The sequence below is a fragment of the Chelmon rostratus genome, chromosome 3 (genome assembly GCF_017976325.1).
Source record: "Chelmon rostratus isolate fCheRos1 chromosome 3, fCheRos1.pri, whole genome shotgun sequence".
Taxonomy (NCBI): domain Eukaryota; kingdom Metazoa; phylum Chordata; class Actinopteri; order Chaetodontiformes; family Chaetodontidae; genus Chelmon; species Chelmon rostratus.
Window position 1 is genome coordinate 20971591 of NC_055660.1, and position 23548 is coordinate 20995138.

General features: G+C 43.3%; 1 protein-coding gene across 1 annotated transcript in view; it reads right to left on the reverse strand.

Moving 5' to 3' along the window:
* Positions 1 to 23548, reverse strand: part of LOC121604427 (microtubule-associated serine/threonine-protein kinase 1-like) — a 67711-nt gene that overhangs the window by 13364 nt on the left and 30799 nt on the right. Inside the window, exons 3-15 of the mRNA XM_041933940.1 lie at positions 22798 to 22886; positions 21851 to 21926; positions 21213 to 21285; positions 16952 to 17112; positions 14253 to 14328; positions 11094 to 11303; positions 10868 to 10969; positions 7213 to 7345; positions 4793 to 4860; positions 4558 to 4634; positions 3099 to 3307; positions 2022 to 2160; positions 1212 to 1344 (exon numbers count right to left, since the gene is read on the reverse strand). Coding sequence (XP_041789874.1) covers positions 1212 to 1344; positions 2022 to 2160; positions 3099 to 3307; positions 4558 to 4634; positions 4793 to 4860; positions 7213 to 7345; positions 10868 to 10969; positions 11094 to 11303; positions 14253 to 14328; positions 16952 to 17112; positions 21213 to 21285; positions 21851 to 21926; positions 22798 to 22886 — 1546 coding nt within the window. The remainder of the gene's footprint in view (positions 1 to 1211; positions 1345 to 2021; positions 2161 to 3098; positions 3308 to 4557; positions 4635 to 4792; positions 4861 to 7212; positions 7346 to 10867; positions 10970 to 11093; positions 11304 to 14252; positions 14329 to 16951; positions 17113 to 21212; positions 21286 to 21850; positions 21927 to 22797; positions 22887 to 23548) is intronic.

A 23548-nucleotide genomic window follows, 5' to 3' on the forward strand; every position in this document is an offset into this window, starting at 1 on the left:
ATGTCACATAATCTTGGTCATATGTACAAGAGTTCAACTCAGGTTTAAAGAGAACACAAAGAAAAGGTGAACGTGTGAACAGCCTCAAGTGTTAAACTCAGCGTCATTCTGCACGGTGACGATCACATTTAAATCATCAGTTTATAAAAGACGTTTTTCCCACTTCTTCCCGTTCAGACAGTTCTGGTTTCATCTGAGATCTCTTTCTCTGAGAAATCAAAGATGAAAAGAGTCATTTCAGCCTCTAGCAGCACGACGTGCCGGTCATTCAGACCGATGAGTAACTAAAAACAGTGGAAACTGTTCACAGCAGTGTCTGCGGACCTTTCAGGTGACTGGGAGCTCCTTTCTGGCGAGATGCATTGCTGCTGAGTCACTTTCAGATGTCATTTGTTTAACGCTGAAAGCACCAAAAATAAAATGACTCTCCTCAGTATGGCTGAGGAAAAATCTCAGCAGCAGAGATTTAAAACAAGTGCAAGGCTAAACTCCACTTCTGGTAAATGGGAAATTGTTCTTTTTGATTTTCTTTTTTTGTGATTTGAACAAACCAACCATTTAATACTAGGCACTAAAATTGAAACTGTTCATTTACACTGATGGATTAACTCTAATAATCATACATGCGAGCTGTTGAGGAGACCTGAAAGTGAATATAAAATGTCTACACTTGCGTCTGTGCGTGTGTGAGTGGTTACATGTGTGCGTGCTGTCTTACACAACAGAGACATCATTACTGTGTGAATGAGAAACACTCCTAATCAGAATTGCCACTAGAAACATTAAAAGCGACGCCCTGGCCTGTTCCATCTGCAGATGTGAGTTGATTGCTGGCACAGACGTCTGCCTCCACCCAGAAGAGCTGGAGGACACACGGGCCAGTCGGGCAGATTATGACTGCTTTAATTCAGAGCATAAACAATTGCTTTAATAGCAGAATGCTATTGTGATGGAGACGGCGAGTATTAATGATTCACCCGTTCAGACAGGACAGGAAGCGCTGCGATGCGATGTCTTTATCTGGAGATTATTGATTTTGCCAGATGACTTGGCAGGTTGGCGTGCATGCTGTGAGTGCCAGTCGCCTGTTCATCCACCATACATCCGAGCTCAGAATGACACTAATTTGCATTACACACGTCAACTCATTCATACAGCTGCTGACTGAATGTCAGCATTTCTTCTTTTATAATGTGGTGATGAAGTGCTACCTGCTTATCCAGGAACTCTCTGGCATCTTTTTCAATGTGTCCCTCATACAGGTTGGTGGTGAGGCTCATTAGACCCATCTTTGACAAGCCAAAGTCTGTCAGCTTGATGTGTCCCATGGAGGTGATCAGTAGACTGTTTGGAGAGAGAAAACAGGAACTGAGCGCTTCAAATTTGGGCACACTGCAGACAAATACAGGTATAATGGAGTATGTGGTTATTTTAAAAGGTATGTCACAGCCACAGGCTGTCATTTGTTGTTTTCGATTGGTTGGAATTCTCGGGGGGAAGGATACCGTAATACTCCAGGGGAAGAGTGCTAGAGTGGAGACTTGGACACATGACAGTAGCGTGCTGCAGCGAATGCACAGAGCATCCCTCATCCCTGAGCACTCTGTGGACCAGAGTGCACTTGAGTGGGGCTGTAGGTAAGGCCTGCCTCCTTGTCTTGAGTGGCAACCAAGGCATTCAGATCTGCTGTGGCCTGATTACAGAGCATAGTGAAAGTTGTCTCTGGCCAACTGATGAATGGAAGCTCAATGTTCACTCTCCTTTCAGCTCTGTGTTGGTCAACTCAAGTGGCTCTTTAGCAGCTAAATGCTCCGCTTTGTTCACCAGCTGGTCGCTGAGTTTGTCTACTGTTTGGTGCCAGGCTGTAAAACCAAAACAATAAGCTGAACGATGCTAAAATGCTTGTTCGAGCTGAGAGGGACCGCAGCTGGGTGATGCAGCGACCCCTTTCACATCACACATAGCCATTTGATCCAGTATTAATATTAGAAACATTGATTAGCGCAGCTTTAAAGACTCACTTGTCAGGTTTGAGGTCTCTATGCACGATGCCATAGTTGTGCAGGTATTCCAAGGCTAAAACGGTCTCAGCAAAGTACATCCTTGCCAGCTCAACAGGCAGAGCCCCAATGTTCTTCAACAAAGTGGCACAATCCCCACCTGAGAACACAGAAAGCAACCAAGTTATTGAGAAAAGCACAGAAAGCCTGCAGGTCATCAGAGGCAGAATATAACATCATAACATGTGAGTGATACTAACAGTATTCCTATTTTTATGATGCACCGCAGCTTATCAATGGATTTCTACTCTTTTCCTTTGACTTGTAATCCACCTTTGCACCCACTAAGCCACATTTGGCAGTTTCATCGTACATGAGTCACTCACGACTACCCTTCATGCTCCAGTGTGTCTCTCCACCAACAGAGGAGCTGGTGCAGCCAAAGCACCGACACCGTCCTGAGCTGCCCTCCAGAAAATCCAGCACAACTGGAGAGGAAGATGAGGAGGGCTGGAGCAGCAGCATGCATCTACTGACCTTGTCTGACTTTCACGGTGGAGAATCACTGCGATAGTGAAATAAGAGTCTGCCCTCCTGGAAATGTAAGTGAGTGACTGAACTCCACCATATTACTTTCACTTCCTGAATGTGAGCAGACAAAGGCATCATTTGCTATTCAGGTGTTTAGCTGACACCTTTATGCAGTTAAATAAGGGAAATGAAAAGGCTGAATTAGCTTAAACTTTAAGGTCATCACTGCAAGCAAATAGTAGTTCAAACTGGTGCAGTCAGGGCACCCAGACAAAAGACTTGAAAGACACAAATTGTGTGCTGATTTTGGGAAGATCATTGAAGCTGGAGAAATGTGAGGCCAGGAAATATAAGCCACGGAGAAAAGTTCTTATTTCACAAACCAGACAGATCCTGATCTAACATTTCCTCAGACGCCTGACACAGAAAAATGAAGCAGAAACACAACAAGAAAAAGACCAAATGGTGCATTCAGAGCGCCCCCACAAATCCTAAACATCCTTTCAATGCAAGTCCACCCTCAGTGAAATAAAAGTGTTCCAACAAAATCCAATCCGGCTGCCTTACCCTCAACATACTCCATGACCATGCACAGGTGTCTCCGTGTTTCAAAGGAGCAGAACATGGACACGACAAAGGGGTTCTCTGCGAAGGTGAGGATGTCCCTCTCTACGAACGCCTGTTGGATCTGGTTCCTCAGGATCAGATTCTGCTTGTTGATCTTCTTCATGGCGAAACGCTGACGTGTCTCTCTGTGGCGCACCAGGTAGACAGCGCTGGAGAGAGGGCGAGACAGAGGAGTGAGAGCTATAGGGGAGTGCTGGTGCCAAGATGAGGTGTGGAGGAGAGACAGCAGGGTGAGACAATTAGGGGTGCCCTGTGTGGGAAGAGCCGACACTAGAAAGTGTGGCTGAGTGGATATCAAGGTGGAAGACTTAAAATCCACTGGCACAAAACGTTGAGCTCCAAAGAAGGATCCTTTGAGTTTTTCAATCCCGAACTGAATCTTATGAAATATGCTTGTTCTTTTACATCTGCAGATAATGGCGGAATAATGGAGGCTTCACAGCTGCAGCGCTCTCCTTTCTGATCACAAAAGCCAGCTTTAGACAAACTGAAACTACAGCTACATGAGGAAACCACATGCTATTGCTTTAAATGATTGCTTGTTAGTGGTAGAGTACGTTTTAAGTTTACACCATTGACTTTTCACTATTCAACAGACCAGTGCCTGCATTCATGAGAAAATGCCTTTTTAAAACGTTTCTCCTTAAAATCTACTTGAACGTTGGTGCTTTAATTATTCTCCATTATTATCCTCATTAGTTATTTTGGTGTTTTTTTTCCTGTGTTGGGCTAAATAGAAGGTCCATCCCACATGGGATTATACCACATTGTTATAGCTCAAGCAAATATAACAAGACATCCTTCAATACCAACACCAATACCACGTTTTGCAGATAATGGCAGAATAAGGAAAAAAAATGCTACAGACTAAACAAAAACTAAAATACAAAAACAAAATACAAAATACAAAACTAAAGTTTATCCTGATAAAGGACTTATTTTCCCAGGCTTCGTCTCAGTCACCAGACTTTACAACCAGCGACTTCCACAGAATACTGTAGCAGAACGTTTTAGACCGGAGTCTTTCATTTATTGCTATTATCGTTATAGTGTTGCTGTAGTAGTTTTAGTTTGTAGTTTTATTCCAGTTACCACAACAGTACTGTGTCTTTTATTGATCTTTTATTAGCATTTTGTCATGAAACACTGTGTATTTGAATCTTGCATGAAAAGCACAATATGACACTGAGCATGACTGTTGATTGTTAACCTTAAAATGTATGTTGAACAAGTCTTATCTCAAGGCCCACTTACTGTTCTGCTCTTTCCAGAGCCCTCAGCCCCATTTCACAGTCTTCCACTGTGGATTGAGGTTAGGTCTTGTTCAAAGCACTATATAAATCATTGGATTTGATTTGGTTTTTATGAAGGATTGATAAGGTTTCAGTCCACTGCTTACCCATAAGCTCCGTTGCTGATCAGTTTGATGCTCTGGAAATCTTCCTCGCTCGGAGGCTTGATGGCTCTCCCTTTTCCCTGGTGACACATTTCAAAACTATAATTCAAATCTACACAAAGACGGTTTGACGGGAATGTTCAAATGCTCAAATGTCATTCTTTCTTTGATGATTTTGTGTGCATCTGTGTTTTTGAGAGGCGGTGTGTGTATGTGTAGCCACACTGCATGTGTTCACCTCTGCTGAGTCATCCGTCTCTGGGGTATGTGGACCCTCACTGTCATAGCTGTCAAGGCTCACGATTTCTGTTGAGAAGCATGTTAGTTAACAGGGAAACCTGGTGCCAACATGAAAAGAGACATTCCTCATGCTAAAGCACGGGGCCTCCCCTGCTGGGAGTGGATAGAAAATTTGCAGCTCCTCAGACATCCTTAACAAAACAGCTTTTCAAGTTTCAAAACAGCTGAACACGTCAGATCGCAGAAAGAAAAACACAAGAATTAAAATAGCTTAGTCTTATTAATTTTTCTTGTCTTGTCTAGTCTCCCTCAGCTCTCCCTCCCTCTCACTTTGTGTTTCCTCCCTCCTCGAGCAGCACTGGCAGCTAATTTTCAGTGTTCTTCTGCTCTCGTATGTGACAGCTGCTAGAATGCACTGATTATAGTACTGTTTTGTTAAAGCAGGGAAATAATTGAATGGTAATTAACTTTGCAAAGCCTTGACAAAGCCGCTCTGTATATATTAACATTGTGTAAAATAAAAGTCACTGAGCTGACAATTGTATATTCTGTCGGTTCCTGTTTGACACTGAAAACAACTGATCTTGTCTCTACGGAGAACTGAGAAAAAGAAACGAGAGCGAGAAAGTGTGGATGTGCAAGCAGCTACCGTACGTGGGTGTGCATGTGTGTCTCTGCATGACAATGAAGGTGCAAGAGAAAGTGCAAGATATCAAGTGGTACACTGTTACCAGAAATTAACTGAGAAAGACCTAGCTGGCCCTTATTTTTCATGAATCCTGAAATAAAAGTACAGCCGTTCATCACGAAGAGTCATCCTGAATCGTTTAACCCATCAGCTAATGAACAGGTCTTGATGGATTAGAGTGGGAGCGGCTGAGCAGATGTGAATTAGTGCCATGTTTGGGGGCCGAGTTTGAGCCGTGATGATTAATGAAAGACAGTGATGTCACCGCACCACCGGCCAGTTAATGATGCAGCCAGTCCAAACTCTACATCTCCTACATCTTCATGCTGAACATCCAGTGAGGCTGATCAGCTGCATAAGTTAACTGCACTCAAACAGGCAATTTTAAATTGCTGACTTATTGACTTGTTTTTGAGACAGGAGGTTGGCGTCCAAGGAGCGGAGGTTGTGGGATGGAGCGTGGTGGTGGCGCAGGTCAGTGAGGTGGGAGGGGGCCTGGTTTTGATTTTGTGTCTCCTATAACTATTCTTCCTTTGATTTTGGTGACAATCATACTCTAAGTTTTAACACTGCAGTTCCAATAACCTGAGGGCTTTGGTGGACGTAAACAGGAAGTATAATGTTGCCATGGAGTCAGTCAGTTGTTAGTTGTGTGTAACAGCTTGAACCCTGTGACTTTAGTCGATATTTCTTTGCTATTTTGTAAATATGCACCATTTAGAGAGTGCTGAATTAGCTATTAGCAGTTCCAGTTTGCAATGTACCCAGGAATGTACAGACAACTATTACGGGATTACTTTGATACTACAGTAAACTTAAAAATGTGATCATTCTCAGGCAAGTTCTGGAGATATAGGGACTGTCTTTTTTCTCTGATCTCTGAGTGAATTTGTCGATGTTTGTTCTCAATGGATGTAGGAGATATTTATATCCTTGTAAGTTTAACTTAAACTGAATGTCAAAAGTGTGCAACATGTCTGTGTGCTTAGATTTGACAAGAAGTGCCACTTTCGACACAAATTGCATTAAGGGTTTTAAACTACCTTAATTGTCTTGGTGAAATGCCTCTGAGTCACTGTTGCTGCTCCAAATGCTGATTGTGTGAATAAGTGGGCCAAGTCAACAGGACAAACTACATCAAATAACTTAAAAGAAGCTTAAAGAAAAAGTTCAAGATTTGGGAAATAAGCTTATTAGCTGTCTTTAAATGAAAAGTTACATAAAAAGACTGATCTCATGTCTGTCCATTAAGTATAGAGCTAGTGATCAGCGTAGCTCCAAAACTGGAAACATGTGGAGATAGCAGCTAGCCTGGCTCTGTGCGGCACCTCTAAAGCTCACGAATGAGCATGCTGTAGGAAAAAGCAGTGGTGTCACAGAAAGTTTTGACTAACTATTTCTAGACAAACAAGCACATGAGTACCCGTAAAGTCACAAACTGTCATTCTGACCTTACAGGTTGAAACTTGTTAATTAGTGAACATTAGAGGTGTTGGTGGTCGTATGTTTTCACATTAGGCAGAGACAGGCAAGCTGTTTCCCACTGCTTTCACTCTTCATGCTAAGCTAAGCTAATCAGCTCCTGGCATGAGAGTGGTATCAATCTCTTATCTACCTCTTGAACACAAAGTGGATAAATTGTATTCCCCAAAATGTTGAAAGTTTTTTGTTCGATTGTTTTATTACATGTCTAACAGAAAACACTGCAACAAATGCAAACTCTCTCCTACCCTCCAGTGGGTCTCGGGTCAGCCCCAACTGGCTGATGATGTATCGAGGGATGTCTGCCTTCATCAGCTGGCCCTCCTTGGCGTGGTCCTCCGCTGCCTCCAGCAGATGGTAAAACTCTTCAGGGTTGAACTCCTGTTATTGGAGGAGAAGAAAAACTGAAGCGCCAAAGGAGGCTACTACATGAAAACACCTTAAAGCTTAAACCGCCAAGACTGAAGAGCTATCATCAGTCAAAAGAAGGCAAAGAATTCAAATGTAGTATTCAGATGTTCACACAAAAGGCTTTACAACAGGAGCTAAAGCGACAGCGTGAAACATGATCACTGTTCATTTAACATTCAGCAGCATAAAATATCCTCGGTTTTTAACACCTTTAGAGCGGTATGAAGTGAATTCACTCTAATCAGCTCCTGTCAACACCAGATAATTGTCCCCTGGAAATCAACACTGGCGTCTGCTGAGGTGTTTGACGTGTGGGATTACAAAAAGAAAGCCTGAGTCTCCACTCCTGCAATATTTCATCTCCCCTCAAACAGATTTTCATGTTAGATCAAGAGAAAGTGATAATTGACTGCATGATGTAAAACGGTTGTACCGCTGGCGAGACTTATAGGTAACTAATCATGATGTAAGACTTTCATGATAATCATGATGTAGACGATACTCTGAGTTAACTGGACAGTGAAAAAATGATTTTCATTGTCAGTTAATCTGGTGATTATTTTTTTTTATTGGCAGCAACAGTCCAAGTTGGCATCTTTAAATGGCTTCTTTTTCCAACCAGCAGTAAAAATCTAGAGACATTTTATTAGAATTTCAGCTCAAGCTTTATTTTACTGCCTGACTTATGCACTGAACAGCTTCCTGTCTGACAGTAATATATATATATATATATATATATATATATATATATATATAGACCATGTTGTTACCTGATCTTTTCAAACTCCAAATATTGACCTCTCAGAATCATCAAAAATCCGATATCGGTAGGCTGACTGGTGCCAATGTGTTGATATCATATCATGATAAAATGAACCATAATATTGATTATTTGTTCCAGCCCCACAGCTGAACAAGCAGCTTGAACCGTGATAACTAACTTCCTAGTTAGACGTAACAAAGACACCTGATGACACCTAACGAAGGATGGCTGTTACTGAAATGTGGCCAACTTATAATCACAAAACTAAGATTTACTTCGACCTGCTGCAAATTCATGACCAAACACCACTATGGGGCTGTCAAACAAACACAATCAATGTTAATACACCTTCAAACTTTAAATTGCTTTCTTGAAATATCCCTTTTCCCAGTGAAACAGCCTTTTGTAGCGTCCTGTGGGATTCAGTTTCATTCCTGTTGGTGGAATAACATTTTGATTAGAAAGCCGAGCCCGGGGCAGGCGGGATCATTTCCTTCCTCCCCCGCTCTCTTATATCTGCTCCCCTCGACCAGAGAAAAAAGGGCGAGTACGGGGAGAGGGAATTAACCTGCCTCTCTGATAGCCTGCTCTGGTCCAGGATAACACTCTTGCAGCTAACAGCCTGCTGACTGTGTGACATTTTCACCAAATCAGACCTCGCGACTGACTTGAATGCTAAGTGAACTCTATGGCCGTGGACAACATTTTTATCTGTGTGTCTTCTCTTCTCTAACCTAAGGGCCATGAGGATCTGGAGTCCCCTCCACATCCTGCCTGACCCTATCGACCTCTTCCGACGGTCGCCTTGGCAACGGAAAGATGAGCCGGGAGGGTTGGAGGAGGGAGCTTGTCAATGACGAACATGTGAGGCCATCAATCAGGGGGTTGATATCCAGGTATGGCTAATCCTCTGGCGTATACAGAGAGGCTTCTTGTTACCAGTAAGTTTAAGTGAGTTATGTGGTGCACATGTATCGACATGCAGAGGACACGACTCTGTCTCTCAGCTGATTTGACGTGTTGCTGAGAAGACTGACAAGTGGTGGAAGTGGAAAGAATATTTTACACTTTTGAGTTAAGTTGGAAAAATATCCTGCGGCAATAAAGTGTACTCTGCTGCTGCAGAGATGTGCAGCATGTCTGATGTGCTGAATGACCCAGCTTATACAAAACCATGACCTCGGCTGCATAACACTGTAAACTCATACATCCACATCTCATGTATGAAGAAAACTGAAGGTGAAGCTACATTTACTGGAAGCATGCGTATGCGCGAGCGTTTTTTAATGTAAGGGCACGTAAATATGCAACACAAGTGCAAAAAGGAGGCAACGACTGGAAGAGGAACTGTCTCTTCACATCTACTGGGTTTGATTGGAGCAGCCACGTTCACTGATCTTTTAATGACATCAAGTCTTTTGCAATCCTTCAAGATTTTCCATTCGTGTTGAAATGCTGTCATCCCTGAGCCTTTCTGCTTATGAAAGAGCAGACTTGAAAGGGAACTCCAGCAATCCAGCATTGCATTTAGTCAGGGACTCACTAAAAACTCCAGGTCAAAGCCACACAGATATCCTGACCCTGAAATGCTGGATCCTATATTTCCCATGATGCAATTTAGATAATAATCCAACTTTACAATGCAGGCTTTATGCTAAACATTTTAACAACTCACTTCCAACCCTGATGACATTATCAAGGTTATTATGCAGACTTCGGAGTTCTCCTTCCAGAACCACAGGACAGATTATACAACTCGCCAAGTAGTCGTACTCCTCATGCACATAAGATGAACTCTGTGTAAGATCAGTGACGGCTGGGAGGTGCAAACCCCGCTACGAACTCTCCATGAACCCTTTACAAAGGCTTGTCACGTTTTTCTGTCTGAGCGCAAGGAAAATCTATTCAAGTTCTTCTGAGAGTAGCTCAAAAAATCAATTTATTTAATCTCTCCAGTAGAGCCATTCAGCAACAAGTCTCAAATATGTGTGTATGTGTACATCTTACTGTATGACAGGCAGCAGCAGTTACTCTTTGTTACTAATGCATTATGTTTTTCCTTCTTTTCTTAAGTCTGAAAATACTAGAAGAAGAATGTGATTATGGTGCAATGATATTCCCAATTCTATTTTTATTTACCTGTTTATTCTTCTCGTTTCTGCAGCCATGGGGTTAAAGATATAGAGCAAAGGGAAGGTGGGTCCTGGCTGTGGCTCTATATCTGTGCTGCTAATTTGTCATAATTGAAGGTGAATGAGATTACATGCAGATATGTTATTATGGAGAGTGCAATCCTTGCATGACTGTATAAATAAATCTCTTTTATTTGAAATCCCTGTGCCACCACCAAACTAGATGGGAAAGTGTTAAAACATATCACAAAAAGATAACAGGGCATTTATTTGTCACAAGTAAAACAGATGCGATGTGAAAGATTTTTTAAAAAGCTGTGACACGTTTAGAAAACCTGTACTTCATCGCTTCAGAGTGGATACACAGGAGACAGCCTGCCCACTCCTGCTCATTCTTTAATGGCATGTCAGTGTGAAGGAGCTGACCCTCCATCTCCAGCGGGTAGGACACGATTGTTCCTCAGCAGATGAACACACTCCGAATGTAAAAAAGCCTTGTCACTTAAATCAATAAATGCTCATTTGGTACGTCTGAATCGGTGTGTGCTGAGGCTCAGTTTGTGTGACTGCGTTATCAGACGGAGGGATAGAACTCACCAAACACTCGAGGAGCCTGGCTGGACGAGATATGATGATGAAGAGCTTTTTGACCAACTCAATGACGAAAGTGAGCTCCGAACTCTCCGAGCGCTCATACGCCTGATGGTGAGGGAGAGACGGACAGACAGACAGACAGACAGACAGGGTCAGTTTGAGATGTGCAGACGTTGAACTGAGGGTTTCCCCTGCTCTCCACCTCCGCGTCTCACACGTCACAACTCACGTCGTGCAGCAGCTTCTCCAGGTTCTCCTGCAGCTCACAGAAGTAGACGCTGGTAATCAGACCCTCACGTGATTTGGTCAGGCAGTCCCTGGACAGCTCAGCCACCTGGTGGTGGATGAAGCTGAGGACCCCATCGGCCAGCGGCAGAACGCTCTCTGGGGAGTAGTTGTGGATGAACTCCGCCAGCCTCTCCTCCATCTGAGCTGTGGCCTGATTGAGTACAAGACGGTGGTCAACAGTCAGTTACTGTCATGTTGTTAGGCCGGTGTTGAGACGTTAATGTGATCACCTGCCACACACTTTAAATCAAACCTCCACAAAGGCAGCAGTTTGATCTCATTCCTTCCCTGGATCAGGACCTAGTTCTTCTGTCTGTGGGGTGTGTTCGGCTGCGGCCGACGCACGACAGGTGATGTGATGCTATGTGACTCGACTGCACTTAAAAGTTTCTTTTGACATTAATTAGTCTTTGTGTAATAATGACATCACCCATTCATTCATCAAACTGAGCTTTAACATATGAACATGCACTGTCTCAGATCAGATCAGACTTCAAAGTTATTTAAACCTAAATAACTGACTTTCTGGCCACTTGGGGGCAGTGCTGAACACAACATGAAATTTTATATATCATTATTATTATTAGTATTTATACAAATCCAGCAGTTATGGAGCAAAATGATCATTTTTAGCTAATTTCTTTGGTCTGCACCAACTCCTGAGAGGACTGTCTGTCTCTTCAGCTGCTAAATGCTCCACCACGTTCACCAGCTAGTTGCTGTTTGGTGCTGAGCATGTAGCGTTCAGTGAAAACAGCTGCCTGCCGCGGCCCAAAAACATCACAACGCGTGGGCATCACCGCCTACCTCTAGATTTGGGTGATATCACTCTGTAGGTCCATCATTAAAAGCACACTGTCACATTTGCATTTTTATTCTTTGTTATTATAAAACTATTGATTGAATGTCAGACAGGACTAAGAACATGTAATGTGAAAAAGCAAGAGCAGTCAGTCTTTTTGGAAGAACAGGAAGTAGCCTTAATGAGGTTGACAAAATCTGCGATAGAGCCACTAAGTTGTGTAAAAATGTTTAAAAAACGTGCAACATTATCAGAGTTTAGGCTCCCATTAAGTACCTATTTCAGATTCTCTCTATGATGATGGTGAGGATGCAACAATGTTGAGCCTTCATTTACAATCCTGGGAAGTGTGCAACAGTACGTGGGAAGACTCGTTAGCGCTGCTTCATCATGCATCGCCGTGAATGAGCGCAGGATGAAGTTGACGGTGTGTGTATGTGTGTGTGAGTACAGGAAAGCGTTTGAGGAAACCTGCTTGACATACGTTTGCTTGCATGGACTTCCCTGTTCAAATGACCAGCCAGCTCTCTGAGACACTGAGTCAGGCATAATGTCGTGTCTCCGTATGTAGTGCGAGCAGGTTATATTACAGATTGGTTATTGGCCTGGAGCAAGATGCCTGATCTAATCGATTGTGCTGCTGATCAATGAATCACAGGTCAGGTCTCAGCATCTCGGTCGTGACTGTCCTCCAGGAGTTTCACACACTGCAGAGTAAACAGCTTACCAAGAACAGTGAGACAAAATCTCAGTAGCAGCCCTCTGACTAAAAGCTGCCTTTATGTTGGAGGTCAAAGGAGGATAGTAAGCCTCTTTCAAAGTAACAAGACCATAGAAACACAGAGATGAGAGCTGAGTTCAACAGAAGCATGCATGGGGGAATCTCTGGAAACGCTTATCAGGACATATCCAGGACTACTTACGAGACACTGGTTCGTCCTAACAGCCGGGAGTTTGACCTTTGGGATGTTGACGTGTATTTTATTTAAGAAGGGAAAATGTGCATTAATTAACATGAACACTTGGGCCCATCATGTAAATGTGTCAGATTTAGCCATACAGGCTAAAAGATGCCCTGAGGCAAGGTGGTAGGTAGTGTTTGCAATGCACAATATGCTTCATTGAGCATCTTCAGAGCCTGAGTGCCATGTGGAATGAGCAAAAATTTGAAAAAGCAAAAAGGGAACCACTGGTACCTGTCGTCTGCGGTCCAGTGCTGGTACCGTCTACTTTTCCCCTGGACCAGGTCTCTTGTAACTATACATGACTTTGTTTGATGCTAAAATTATTTTTTGCACTTGTTGTCTCACAGTCTGTCGAAGTACGCATACAAACAACTAGGCTATTGGGCCCCTATTTCCTTCTTATATTCTGACTCATGTGGTATTTTGACCATGCTGGGGTAATATTGAGGCCCTGAAGACTGAGCAGCTCCTTGTTGAAGGAAAAGACTTTTGTGAATGATTGGCTGTTGTTCTCAGACCATATGGCGAATGTGTTTTCTTTTTCTGCAGGTTTATCCTTCAGGACATCAGCGAGACATGTATGTATCCCAGGATGCAACCCAAATGTTGCTCCAGGCATTAGACTCTCCACATTAGACCCCAGCGTTGTCTTGCTAGCCTGTATTGTTTTGCAGCTGGCCACATCTCTTCCAGCTCTCCAAAAATGCAGGAGCCTTTGTGATCGTCACCTTGCCTAAACATCCCACCGTTACGCTTCCTGTAGTGGCTTACATCAGATCAAGTCCCCGATGTTGGTCTCCAACCCCACACGGAGCTGGCAGCTGTCTACTTCCTGGGCTGTGGTGAAACCTTTTCACTCTAGCCGTCACATCTACTGTTCGCCTGGAGGCCTCCTCTCAGAAACATCCTCACAAACATGTGGCAACACTGTTCTCTGTCCTTGTAGTCATTTTCACTTGATCCAGGCTGCAGCCCGTCCAAACTACTGACCTCATTTTTTATTTGTCCTCCATGGATTTAACCTTTTGTGTTTAATATCCAACCAAACACGCTCTGGTTTCAAACAAAGTAACGTGGGGCGACATTTCCAAATCATGAAACCAAAAGCCTGTTGACTAGTTGTCTTGGACACACGTTCACCCCCTGTGATGCCCAACACATCATCAGCTAGCCACCAGAAACATCTGAGTCCTGAATGTTTTAAATGTGAATGTAATTCAGCGCAGCTTAAGAGGTAGCCACTGACTGCCTGCACGTTGTTTGTGTGCCTACACGGTGTGTGTATGTATAGCTGCAGCGTTTACACTTGTGTATTTGTTTGTGTGAGGCTGACCTTGGGGAAGCGCTCCTTGTAGACATGGTTCATCATCACTATTTCATTGTCATAGCAGGATGGAGAGCGCCCCGGGCTGAAGGGAGACAAACACAGAGAGCAGGAGTGTAATACACAGCTCTGACTGAGGGAAACATAAAAGGCAGGAGTGAGGGGAGGCGGCCTGGGAGACAGAGAGATGCTAGTCTGTATTTTTTCACTTGAATGAAGGAACAATTCACTGCTCCCCCACATGTCCTGTCTGTACATTATGCTAATCGAGCGATCAGAAAATCAGTACACTCAGTTCAGTTTCTCTAATGGATCTGGTATCCTCCAGCATGTCATGCCACTCTCATTACAAGCATCAGACGTCAGAGTCACATGTACACTTTCCAGCACACGCATGCAGGAATAAAAGGCAAAGGAAACTCAACATGTGGCAGAGAGGAAGGCCAAAAACGTCATACTTTCACCCCATAGCAGCCTATACAGTGCTGAATGACAAATTCGCAAAAGAGAAGCATGTTATGAAAAGACCTTGTGGGCAAACACATTATAGTCTAGCTTCACAAAGATGTGATAAGAATGGTGATAATGAGCCATGTCAAGGTACACAATACAGGCATTCTATATACTGAAGCTACAAGAGAGGCTATTATCTAGGGCAACTGCTGAGGAGCTTAAAATGAAAACTGAATACTGATTAGTGGTGACGTGTTGTATGTAGTTTGGGCATGTTGCATCCAGAGGGGGGCTATAACAGGTGTGTTTGGAGGGAGTGCACTCCAGAGGCTTCTGCTAATAGAGAAACTGCTGCACTCTGGAGAGCCTTGAAGCACTGGAGGGTGGACTGACACTGATGTAACAGAGGTGGTGGTGCAGCAGCTGAGTACGTTTACTCAAGTACTGTAATAAAAATAAAAGGTACTTGTATTTTACTTGAGTCCATTTTCTGCTACTTTTTACTTCAGAGGTCAATGTTGTGGCCCTCTTTTACTACACTGCAACTCTGATTGCAAAAAAGTTAATATAAAAGTATGGGATGATTTGTTAATGTTTTTTGACATATGATTGAAATTGAAACCAGTCCAAACACCATATATTTAATGTTTGACCTCATCAGCGTCACTGATTTTTGTAAATGTCTGCTTATTCTGGGGTTCTAAATTTGTGTAAAGATTTCACACATAAAACATCCGATCAGCTTATGGAATATGATGCTGTAGATTTATCTGTCCAGTGGTATGTAATTGGAGTAATAGTCATAGTTAAAGGTGTATGTTTTTATTCTATTTTATATTTACCTAAACTAATAATGTGTAAGTGCATCCTTCAGTACTCCCCAGCCTCATCTTTAGCACTCAGCCCTAAGCCAATTCACCCCAGGCTTAAGACCTGGCCTTTTAAAAACAGGGCCCAGATATGTACTTTCATTCTTTTTTTAAGGTTTAGTAATTTGCTAAAAGATCTGGGCATTGTAGTTTTTAGCAAACATTCCTTTAACTGGAGCAAAGAGTATATATATTTGGGACTATATTAAGCTGCGGATGAATACACATTTGCTGCTCTTCTGAGTATCTGCTTGACAGTGAATGTGTGATTGATTCAAAATAAGCTACAGTGCCTGTGTTCAGGGTAATGAAGAAACATGTCACCAAGTGCAACAGTGTTTTGAGAGTTTTTGGAGAACAGTCAACGGCACAGAGGAGTTAACTGTATCAGACTTGGCTACACAAAAAATACTTGTTAGCAGAATCAACTCATTGTTGGTTTTGGTCTTTCACAGGATTTGTTGGCAAAAATCTCAAATATCACCAGACTTATTCTTTAATTGGTAGTTAAAATTGGCTTAATATAAAAATGCTGCTTATGCATCAGTTACAATTCAATATCATAAAAGTACCTTTACTTCTGAAATGGCGTATTTTATAGAGTGGTATTGGTATCTGAATGCTTCTTCCATGACTTTTTATTAATATAAAATAATAATAATATTCTGCATCTATCTATCTATAGAGTATTTACTATCTAGTGTATACTATGTGTAAACTTTGTGCTTTATGTGGAGAAACATGTTTTTACTTTCAATTATTTCATTTACATGACACTGCAAAATGTCTCTCGTCTCATTAAATGGCAGAAAATGAAGCATTCAACAGCACTGACACACACACAAAAGGTGAATTATACAAGATAAGCAACAAAAAGGCTTGTGCGCTCAGTAAATGATTGCAAGTCCTCAGCATCTCCTCATGACACAATGAAGTTGCTCATGCACACTAATTAAGGCTTCCCTTTCATAACCTTAAAGGGCAGCTTAATGTCCTTTCACTGACGCTCAACATGCTCCATTTTGGTTGCTTTTGTTATTTTTCTTCACCAGATTAAATCAGTTACTAACAAATAAGGCTTTGAGCAATGTTGGCAAGTTTTTTTAAATAATCAAAATGACTCAGTGTCACTACTGTAGCCAGAAAACACACTGATGGTTTAAACAATGAATCATCAATGTTTTGTAACTGGAGGAAAGTGTCACAACATTATTTCCAACTGTCAGAGACTGGTGGCTACTTCCTGCTACACGCAGAAACCAGCACTTCAGCCCTTATGGCTTCTGCTCTTACAGACAAATTGCATGTAAACAACCTAAATCAAAGCAACTGTGGGGTTGAAGTATTTGTCTTTGGTCTTTGGCCCGTGACCTGCCATGCTCTCACCTGAGGCTTCGAGAGCGAGGGCGGACGTGCGGTGAGCGTCGGCCCCCGTCATCGTCCGTGATGCTCTCGGTGCTGCCGAAGTGCTTGGACAGGAAGTGCAACTCGTCCATGGTTGGCTGGAAGGGCAGCTGGTGCAGACGCTCCTGGGATGAGCTGGATGACTGGAGAGAGACATGAAAAGGAGACAAGGTTAAAATGCAAACCGCCCTTTGCTAGATCTTCTTTTGAAAGCCTCTGTCGCAGCTTCACCATCTGTAGCTCAAAAATAGATGTCCACTGATGGAGAAATCAGAAAACAACAAATGGCGAAAGCAACCTTCATCGATGTGGTGACAATGAGAGAAGAGAAGAGAAGAGAAGAAGAAAAGAGAAGAGAGCACAAGGTGTACTATGATGTGAGTGGGTGGAAAGTACTGAAACAAAGAAGCGACGAACTTAAAAGAACAAGGAAGGGAAAGAGAGAGGTGGAGAAAGAAGAAAAATATCCAGAAGGAGTTAGTGTAGGAGGGCAAAGCAGAATAATGTGGACTGAAAACCAGAGCGAAAAGACTGCAGGGAACGAAGGAGTCACTCCACGTAAAAGTTAGACTGCTGCTTTAAGTGTCTGCTGCCTCGGGGGGGTTAATGGCAGCGCTCTTCGGTTTTAAACAAAAGACTTTTCTTCAGCGCAGGAGGGAAAAACCAGCTTGGATCAATGGGAGGTTTTAATGAACACATCTCCCAACGGGACACCATGGTTGGCTTTGGTCACACAACGATTTCTGCTATAAAAATCCATTAGAAACTCCATTCAGGTCTTATCCACTCGCGCGCTGCAGAAAAGCACTGAAATGATGATGTGAACGGTGCAAGTCCAGCCAACAGAATCAATTAAGAGGTTCCCTGGAGACACAGGGAGCTCGGAGGCTGAGGAAAATGCCACAGGGTGCATCTCAGTTCACTTTACAGCACCCAGACTTCCTTCACTGGTGTCTTAGTCCCTCCCGCTGAAGACGTGGCGAGAGGAAAATATGCCAGGAGACGTTCTCTGATGATGCCGGCACAGCTGGATCACCTGGCAGTCAGCCTCAACAGCTCTGTTGTCTCTTTTGATGCCTTGAAGTTTTCATTTGCACATATAATATTCACTGTCCACATAATACAGTATATATAGTTACCATTTCAAGCAGTGTTAGTTTTTCATGTTTCCTCCCACACAGAAAAACAGACCTGCATGTTTTCCCTTTTAAAAAAACAGTTTAAAGCATCCACACATGCATATAAATGACTCATGATGTAAATGGACCAGACACTGATTGCACACGAGGTATCATTCATTAATTATTTATTATTATTCAATAGGTTATGATGTGAATGTCTCATAATTTGTAGGAAATGTTTGGGCCTAATCATTTTGGCAAAGTGGAGCTATCACCAGCACATCACATCGAAATATAGTTCCTTGTGGGCAAACAGAGATTTTCCAGCATCACATGTGACTTACTGGAAATGGCACCAGTAGAAAATGTGTTTAATGTTGAACTCTCTTCTATTTTCCTGGCTATAATATTATTCATGATATGGGTGAAAGCAGGAAGTGAAGCATTTCTGATCAACGGTACAAGTTGTTTAAGGTTCCTTTGTTTATGAGACCTACGGATAACACAGATCAGCTGGTTTAAACTAGAACTGAAATAAATAAACTTGGGATTTATAAACCTTGCTTGTCTCATCCTGCTGCTGTGGTGAAGCAGAGTCAAATCAGCCTGATCAGCTTCAGCGTCCAATAGCAAACAAGAGTACTCACAGTCCTCTTCCTCATCCTTTGAACTTCCTCCATCTTCTATACTGTCTTATCTCCACCTTCAACTGTTGATGTTTATTTCTGCAGCTTTTCTGCGCACACACACACACACACACACACACCCCTCTTCCTCCTTTCAACTGCTCTGTTCAGTATGCAAGGGTCCTGCTGTAACTAATCAAGCGAGTAATGGCCCATGTAAGAACCGGCAGAGCACTGAAATCTGACGGGGTGGAGGGGGAGTGATGGAGGTGGAGAAGAGAAAGAAGAGGCTGACAAACCATCCTCAACCTCATCTACCGGTGAGAAGAGATCAATCAGTCGCGCGCAGTGTGCGTCTGTGCGCGCGTGCCGCTGTGAGGAGAAGCAGTCAATGAAAGAAACGATGCGTGAAAAAGCGGCGAAGACGCGGAGGAAGCGATTGTGTTCACGACGGCGCAGAAATGTTAAGCGAGTGGATTATGAGTCAACACCTGCCTCCACCTGAGCGCCACCCGCATTAAGGTCAATTTCTCAAATGCACTGTTTACCAAATGGGCCTCGGCAGCGTTCATTTCGCTGAGTCGCCTCTTCCGCTTCAAAGTGAAAAGTTCGCGTCAAAACACGCTTCGCTCCCACCTCAACTTTCATCCGTCTGTGCCTCTCTGAGGTTGAAGTGATGGATCGGGAAACAGTTGCTGGAACAGTTTACAGATCGGTTACATTTCATCGCCATCATCCACATAAATCAGGTCGATCATATCTTAGCAACTGATTAGTTTTTTTTAGCTCTGCTTTACGTCTGAAGCATGTTCTCCTGCACTGAATTAACGAGGTGAGACTCGCAGCAGCGACTATTAAAGTCAAAGAACACGGGAGCACGCGCGCGCGTGCTTGTGCATGCGTGGCATTTAGCTGCAAGCGTGGCGTGTAATCGTTTCAAAGCAAGTGGAACGTGCAACTTTAGAGCACGAATTTAAAAGCAAACCTGCACGTGCCGATTTTATGCGTGAAATATATGCAAATACATTCTGAGTGGGATCCATATTTATGCGAAGGACACAAAACCCACCTTATCAATTCAGCGCTGGATGGAAAATCTAAAACACCTTTTTTGTGAGCTGATTTCATGACTTGTGCGGCTAATTTAGAAGAAGAAGAAGAAGAAGAAGAAGAAGAAAGAAAGAAAGAAAGAAAGAAAGAAAGAAAGAAAAGGTGCAGTGTTTGATGCTCCGCGAGGGCAGATATGAATGAACGTCTCGGTGAAAACAACAGCAGAGATTTTAGAGGAGGGCCTGGAGCCTGCTCACTGTGCTCTGCTGTCCTGTTTGATAGACACAGGTTTTGTGTTACAGGGACACACTTAGTCAGCTCTGCCCTGCATCAGAGGGAGCATAAGGTGCAGCGGCTGCTGCAGAAATAAAATGCGACAGATGAAGCAAACTTTTGACTGCTGTAGTCGCGTCTGTGGTACAGACCAGCGGGTCCCAAATGCTGCGCCGTGAGGCAAATCCAGGTGTGCCGTGGGAATTTGTGACAAGCACACATCATTACTGCAATATGCAACTTGTGGTAAAACATAATCCTCGTCTCTGGAGTTTGTGTCAGGACGGGAGGAGGAATAATGCGCTGGACGCGTTTACTTCCCTGCAGGAGTTTCTCCAGGAGTTGCTGGTCTTGGCAGGGCTCTGTGTAAAACCCGGAGCGGAACAGTTTTTCTTTATGTGGCGGTGAGCTGGATTGGACTGAATTGAGCTGGATTCCTTACCAAGTGGATTGAACTCTGGGCCAGTGGGACCAACTCTCTCTCTCACACACACACACACATTTTTAATATTGTGACCTGCATGATTTAAATGGGTGTGTTGTTGCTAATGTAATTTTATTATTTTTTTGCAGGCACTGACATTTTTGTCCAAAGTGACCCACTTTCTCTCGTGCACACACACACAAACACAAATACTAGGAAAAGTTTGGAGTGACTTGCTTGAGGACGCTTTGACAGAAATAAGCCACCAACCTTGCGACGAATGGCCAACCTACTCTACCACGAGCTACAGCAGCCTCATGCAGACATACTGATGTTGGAGGTCTTTCTTTCTTGGCAATGAGTGGTGAATGAACGGTACGATTTTCAACCTTAGCAGGACTAAGTGCTTTATAATGTGCCTCCCATTCGCTGATTCACAATAAATAGAGTTAAACAAACGATTCAGCTATCAGCTACATTTATTTAGTCACAGACTTAATTTTAAGTGCCACAGCAATCACTGGCCTCATAATATGATTCCAATGAGTTCCACACTGTGCGCTACTCAAAATTTTAATTTTGGTAAAATGGAACAATGGTGTCAGATTGGAAAATCAGTCCAGGATGGTTGAGGAAATCAGATGGTTGAGGTACTGCCAAAATGCTAGTAAAGCAAAAGTAAGTGTGAAATGAAACAGTTTCATAGGAGCTCTGAGCATGTGTGGCTTTCTCCTTCCTCTTAAACCTACCGTTGAACTGGGAGTATTGGTGCCATATCCTGAGGAAGGCAGAGAAGCCAAGGACCATCTACGACCATCAGCCCTGAGGAAAACACACAGGAGTGGAAACGGGAGAACATATGTTAGAATGAAAAAAAATGACAAAAACTGTTACCTCTTTCACTTTCAGCAGCCAGAACTCCAATATCAGTTTCTATTTTAGTCTCTCCAAACAACACAATCGGCGATTTGACGAAAACAATTCCACCACCTTCACTTTCTTTCAATCTATCCAATAACACTTTGGCTGCTTTTATGCCTCTCTTCCCTCAGGCCTTCTCCAGCCCTCCCCGAGTCCGACACTTCATCTGAGTGAGTGATGAGAGACACATGTTTGGGCAGCATCCCGGCCCCTCACCTCATTCATCTCGGCCCGCTGTCACGCCTCAGTCGCCCGGGCTCGAGGTGGGAGCAGCGGAGGACACTGCCCGCCGGTGGCACGTACTTTCATTTTGCATGTTTGCGTGTGAGGGGTTGTGTGTGCGAGTCCATGATGGGTTTCACTGCGTGTGTGCGTGCGTAAAAATAATCCCATCAACAATTTCCCTCGACTGCTCTTGTAACGCTGCATGTGTGACTTTTTGTGTGAATAAAGGAGGGATGCCAACCTGCGAGAAGAGGCGAAGGAGAAGTGGGCCGGTCCGCTTGGTGAGAAGTTGCGCGGGCTGTCCAACGGACTGTTTCCTGTTACAATTACATATGGACAGAACACGACAGAAAACATAGGCTGTGGGTTATTGGCAGGATAGTAGAACTTACTTCATTTTAGATTTTAAGGTACTTCCTGTTTTGGCTCAGAACTAACAGCATTTAGTGCTACAGTCACTTTCTGCCATTCAACTTGTTTCATTTTGTTGGTCATGCCAGAGCTTAGGCTTCCAAAGACTACACTTTTTCTTCTGTCAGCCGTTATTTCAGGTTTACAGTCGGTAAAATTGAGCTTCTTCTCCTTCTTCTGCTGCTTCTTAGATGCTTCCACCATTTCTACACAAAGCTAATATGCAAACCAGGCAGTTGGGGCTTGTGCACATGCACACAAATTCAAGATGAATGAAAAGAAAACAGACGTGCGTGGGGTTTTCTAAATGTGACGAAATGACTGCGTATGCAGGTTTCCTGTTTTCTGTGTACACAGATTTCCACACCTAAATATAATCGGGTGTATATATTCGACCCCTTTCACACAAATTTCATGTCCTAATGCACCCAAAAGCTGCAAAGAGACATGGACCCCTGCAATTTATAGTGAACTCTGTCTGAGACTGTCTCTCACTGAGACAAGCAAAATTCAGAAAATCCCACAATAGAAAGTGAAAGAAAGAGCTACAGGATATAAAATGCAGCACAGCTCAACTAAGTGATTAAAAAACGAGAACAAATGAGCTCAAATAAGCTTTTTGCGGTTATTTTGGCCCCTTATTCACTCATTTTCTGTTCATTCATCAGTCAGTTAAAAACAGCTATTCAGTTTTTAGAATTAAAAAAAAATATTAAAAAAACTAAACATGAGCACAATACAGTGTAAACACTGTACGTGGGAGCTTTATATACTGACCTATGTGTCCAGGCAGCGGAGAGTGTGGCCGTGGCAGGGTGGGGGAAGTACTGGTCAGGATGAGGCTTTTCCGGTTACTGGTTCTGCAACTAGAACATATGTGAGAACAAAGAGCACATCAATATTTGTCTTCATTGTGTTTGAGGCTCCATCGATACCAGACGGATGATAGCAGGCATACACACCACGGAGTGGCCGCCAGGTTAATGAACATACTGTGTCTTTCTCTGGCTTTGAGTCTGTGTGCTTATTTGTCACCTTGAGTAAACTTATAGCTTCCAGTATGTGTGGGTGTCAGTTTTTATCTCAGTACAGTATGCTTTTTCTGCGTGTGTGTATGTGGCAGCACATAATGCAACACTTTATTGACATCCGCCCGTTCTCAGGGGAGAGTGACGAGCAACAAAGATTTTTAATTTCCTCTAGGTCCAGCCCTGCGACGGCGGTGGCCATGAAATATAATGGGAGCAGTGATGAGGTGATGGAGAGACATACGGAGAGGAAGAAAAGGACCCGGGAGGACAGGTATAGACCATTGACTGGACTTATTGAACCATAAGGGCTTCACTCGCTGCTCCAGCTGCCACCACTGGATGTGGCTTTGAATTTCACAAAGAAGCGCGCACACACACACACACACACAGACGTGCAAGGGTTTTCGTCTTACATAACAGCCTGTAAAGCGGTAAGTGGATTGTTCAGGTGTTATCTTCATGCGTGGACTGGGTTTGCTCGCAGGCCTTTCGTGCTT